The 784-nt window shown below is 60.2% G+C and overlaps 1 protein-coding gene across 1 annotated transcript in view; it reads right to left on the minus strand.

Annotated features, from left to right (window-relative positions):
- The window catches only part of FEZF1 (FEZ family zinc finger 1), a 13,670-nt gene extending 13,091 nt beyond the window's left edge, over positions 1-579 (minus strand). Inside the window, 2 exon segments of the mRNA XM_015568910.1 lie at positions 1-53; positions 55-579. The exon segment at positions 1-53 is cut by the window's left edge and continues 433 nt beyond it. Coding sequence (XP_015424396.1) covers positions 1-53; positions 55-552 — 551 coding nt within the window. The 5' untranslated portion in view covers positions 553-579.
- Positions 580-784: the final 205 nt, after the last annotated feature.

Consider the following 784-nt stretch of genomic DNA (forward strand, 5'->3'; position numbering starts at 1 on the left):
AACCTAACCTTCACCTTAAAAAACTTGGTGGGGGTGGGGAGAGCAAAAGCAACCAAACAACAGCGCCGGAGGCTCCAGGCTCGCCTTCCGCGGCTCCGAGCCTGTCAGTCCAGCCTTGGGGCTCGTGTCGTACGCCACCGGCACGAAGGGGATCATGCAAGGGATCGACGGGTTAAGATGCAGCGGGTGCTTGGAGTCCCCCTTGGGCACGGCTCCCGGCAGGAAGTGGGGGACCGGCAGGGCCTTGGGCTCCGGGGTGCGCGCCATGATCCGCTCGATGGAGAAAGCCAAGGGTTTGGAGGTGCTCATCGCGCTGCCCCGGGCCGGGGCGGTCGCTAACATTTTGGCGGTCGCGTTGTGGCAGCCACTGTCCATGTCTGAGCCGCCCGCGTCCGTCAGCCGAGGCCGGGCTGCGCCGTCGTTGCCTTGTTCTCTGCTTGTCACAGACCTGCGGAGAGGGGGACGGGCGCGATCACCACCAGCAGCCTCCTCCTCCTCCTCCCCAGCATCGCCAGCCGAACCTGCCTGCCCAGCCCAATGGACTCCCGCCATCCCATCGCAGAGATCTCGGCGCACCAATGACTCGGGGACAATCACTACTTATTTCTATCAATAGAAAGTGTTGTGTCAATAACGCAGCCAAGATCTCGCCAATCGTTAACTTCCAAGAGGAGAAGGTAAACTAGATAATTGCTCAATTCGCTTCCAACAGTCAACAGGAAAACTTTTTTTTTCCTCTGCAGTCGGCCACTACTTCTCATTGGTGAGGGACGTTCCCCCGCCC

The sequence above is a fragment of the Myotis davidii genome, unplaced genomic scaffold, assembly GCF_000327345.1.
Source record: "Myotis davidii unplaced genomic scaffold, ASM32734v1 scaffold865, whole genome shotgun sequence".
Lineage (NCBI taxonomy): Eukaryota > Metazoa > Chordata > Mammalia > Chiroptera > Vespertilionidae > Myotis > Myotis davidii.